This window comes from Phaseolus vulgaris, chromosome 4 (genome assembly GCF_000499845.2).
Source record: "Phaseolus vulgaris cultivar G19833 chromosome 4, P. vulgaris v2.0, whole genome shotgun sequence".
Classification (NCBI taxonomy): domain Eukaryota; kingdom Viridiplantae; phylum Streptophyta; class Magnoliopsida; order Fabales; family Fabaceae; genus Phaseolus; species Phaseolus vulgaris.
Genome location: NC_023756.2, coordinates 7,431,686 through 7,435,481, shown reverse-complemented (window position 1 = coordinate 7,435,481; position 3,796 = coordinate 7,431,686). Strand labels below are relative to the sequence as shown.

Genomic DNA, 3,796 nt, shown 5'->3' with positions numbered 1-3,796 from the left:
TAGATAAGATGACAAAATCTTATTGGATATCGGTGTAAAATTGTTTTACATTAACATAGTGAGTGTAAATTAAACTCATAAGACAAACTTTGGTTCATCAGATTGCAAGAGAACTCAATGTTTTCCATTTACTTCTATTGCAGGACTTGTCTTCCTACTTCTCTCCCTAAAGCTTCTGCATGAGGACAAGCTAGGAATGCACCACTGCAAAGACTTAACTGGTTTCTGTCTAATGGATGCACGATCATCACTCAAGGTTCTTTCACTACTACAAGTGGAGTTAGCCCCTGAGATAAAAGGAGTTGAATGTGCAGATTTAGGCATAACATGTTGTATGGTAGGTTTGACTTCTTTGTATCCAGGGCCATCAACCTGGTCATCTCTGACACTTTCACGAAAAAGTTCTAACAGTTTCTTTTTCTTGTCTGGGGATGGTTCAGCAATTGAAATAGAACCAGGAATTCTACTCCTAGAAGGGGTCCCAAAAGTATGGTGAACTGGTGTGGTCCCTCGAGATGGTGTAAAGTCTGCATAAAATGAAATAGACAATACAGCTGAAGGTGGTTGGAGAGAGTAATGAAAATCAGTGAAAGAGAAACTACAAAGAAAATGGTAAAACAACATATCCAAAATTTGTAATGACCAGTATGTTCTTCCTTCATCAACTTGCATTACACAAAGGCTGATTATGATACCAAGTCCATGGCAAACTAAATGTCATGACAGTATAAGTTTACCATTATATATTACTATGATATTAATTTTTATGCACTTTTTATCAACCATGTATGACTTTTAAAGGGGTTATTATAAAAATCAACAACTTGATAACAATTAGATATAAAAATGTTTTACAATTGCATACACTATTTATTTTTCTCTACTATTATTGCACACAAATGTCTCACCACTACTCATCATTCATATCATAATTACATTTACACATAACAAAATGACCAAGTAAACTAATTCAGCCAGAAAAGAGTACCAAAGGAAAGAGAGTTACAGGGAATCCTTACCACCATTGACACTGTAGAAATCATCTTCACAGTCTGAGTCTAACCAGGGCTTGGAATCAAAAAATGCTTCCTCTTTACTGCCTATACAGGAAAACAATCGCTTGTGAATGGCAAACATGGATATGAAATCTATGAGAAAGTATTTCAAGAAATGAAATAATACCAAGAAACAAATAATCGAGCCAATTGAGATGTCAAGATTAATTCTGACTTTGGAATGTTATAAAGGGAGGTGGGTAAAAGAAACAAGCTCATATTTCCAAGTAGTCACTTCAATTCTTAACTTCTCCATTTAACCTTTGTGGAGGAAGCTATCAAAATGAGTATCATTCATGTCAAATAATCTAGGATCTCAGTCACAATACACATAGAAACTAACATTGTACAACTGAACCAATTTAAGTGCAACATGTCAGCAACAATCAGGCACATGGATTCAGATCAAGAGAAAGCAACAGAGTGTGTAGTTTATCAGAAAAGACAAATTACAATTCTTGGACACTCAATACTTTATTGTTCATCTCTTTTTTACTGCAAGAAAATTAGAGTTACTGTTACCAAAAACATGGAAGATTCAAAGACAGGGACCATTGCCACTTGTAATGAGCATCAACCACAAAACAATAGTCAGTACAATTAAAAGTATCTATCTAAGTGTGAAATTAAATCAACAAGTAGCAAGGAAAGCATATGATAAATTCAACCAGAAGTGTCCCTGAAATAAGCATGGTGCATGAATTCTAAAACCTGTTTATAAATATACAGTTCTTGTTTGCAAATAATGTTTGAAATGTAAGCCTAATCCTAACCTCAAATTGAATCTGGTAAGATAATGTTTTGTTTAACAAAACGAGAAATCATGTTCAATCAGTAACTAACAGAAAATTCATGTACACCAAAAATAGTAGTCACATTTCTCATGCAGTATAGACATTGAAGGAGAAGAAATAATACTATAAAAGGATGCCTCAACCAAAACAAACAAGAAAACAATTGATGATTTATCCGAATTCTATTATGGTATAAGCACGGTTCAACAAATTAATCAGCATCAAAGGTTTTTTCCTTTTCAATCCCTTTCTATGTCCATCATAACATATTAACAATAATGTAATAGTGAGTACATGTTTACATAGAGATAGAAATTGAATAGACCGTATATCAGGAATATGAAAAAAAATCTTCAAATCTGTTTTTATATGGAAATCTACATGTTCATATTCATATACACACAATAAAAATCATGAAACCAATGAGAGACATCACAGCATATATGCAATTCACAAAGATGGATGGGGACATTTATTCCACGTGTCTTCCTCCAATTGGAGGATGCAACCGACTAAAGAGGATCCAATAATTTCCCACTTGGGTATCATAACCAAATCATAGCTAAGCACCACAGAAATTAAATTAAATTTATAAATCAACTAGACCAAATATCACATAAAGATGCAAAACAGATCACCAAAAACGAAAGTGCAGAAGATACAAAAGAGAACCCGGCTTCAATAAAAGCAAGCATCAACAACACTGAGTAACATCAGATAACTTTTTCAAAAGAAATATAAAAAAAAAAACCTTCTTTTTCAAACATATACTGAGAGATTAATAATCTTCGGATCACACATTCAACGAAATACCCAGGAACATTCACATATTAATAGTAACAGCATCTTCATATGAGGTCACGAGAAAGTTAAGAAAAGTCTTGAACTGCAATTTTCACCACAACATCAAGGTTTTTACAATCACTGCAACCACAATTGTATCAACTTTAAGGGAAATCTCCCACAATATCAAGAATAACGAAGAAACCGTAATTCAAAATTTTGGACACAATCACACAGAGCAGAGAAAACAGCATATGAACACAAATTCTGAAGAAACAAAAAAAAGAAGACCGTACCATGGTCCGTAAAGGTGGTCGTTGACCGAGCCGTTGACCACTTAAAATCCCCATTCGGGGGTTGTCCCTTAATGGGTGATGGGGGAATCACAAGCTTCTCAGATTTGGAACCCAACGAGAGTTTGAACTTCATGTCTGCGTTAGCCTTTCTGGGGACCGAAGAACACGAACCCATCACTGAAAAGACAAAAACTTTATGATCATCACGGTCACTAGGTGACACGAAACTAGAGTTATTGCTCTGCACTTGCTTGAGAGATGGAAAGAGAAGAAGTGTGTGCAAAGGGTGTGAATATGTGTGGGTTTTTGGTGTTATACTTAAAGGGTAGGGGAAAATTGTGTTTGTGAGAAAAAAATGGAAGTTAAAGAGGATTGGCCTTGAAAGTGAAGTTATGTCAACAACGTTTTGTTGTGTTGTGTGGTGTGATGCTACCAAGAGTGTTATGTATTGGATGTGGATTTTTGAGAGATGGGTCCCATGGGAAGATGAATGGTTTTTTAGCTTTTACCTTATAAAGATTAACACTTTCTTTCCCTTTTAATAAATAGTTTTAATATTTCTCTTACACATTCATCCATCGTACTAGGACTACTAGAGCTATGTATCACAGAGAAATTGATACGGACACAAATATAGAGATATGTAAGATCTTTAAAATGTAAAATACAGGTATATGGATCTATATATTATAAAATTATAAATTATATAAATTGACAATAAAGATATATGTGCACAAGTATGTTTCAGATTATTTTTTTTAGCAGAAAGATGTTTTTCATGTCTGGTTCACAAAAATTTGTTTCTATTCTTATAATCATAATAACAATTTATATAATAAAGTTTGAATTTTAGAAAATTAATGTATTT

At 33.7% G+C, this 3,796-nt stretch overlaps 1 protein-coding gene across 1 annotated transcript; it reads right to left on the bottom strand.

The window, feature by feature from the left end:
* Window positions 1–3,343, bottom strand: LOC137837125 (uncharacterized protein At3g27210-like). Its single transcript, XM_068645991.1, has 3 exons — window positions 2,929–3,343; window positions 1,020–1,100; window positions 1–527 (listed from the first exon to the last, which is right to left on the bottom strand). The coding sequence occupies exons 1-3, from the start codon at window positions 3,101–3,103 to the stop codon at window positions 115–117; spliced, it is 669 nt and encodes a 222-aa protein (XP_068502092.1). The 5' UTR covers window positions 3,104–3,343; the 3' UTR covers window positions 1–114.
* Window positions 3,344–3,796: the final 453 nt, after the last annotated feature.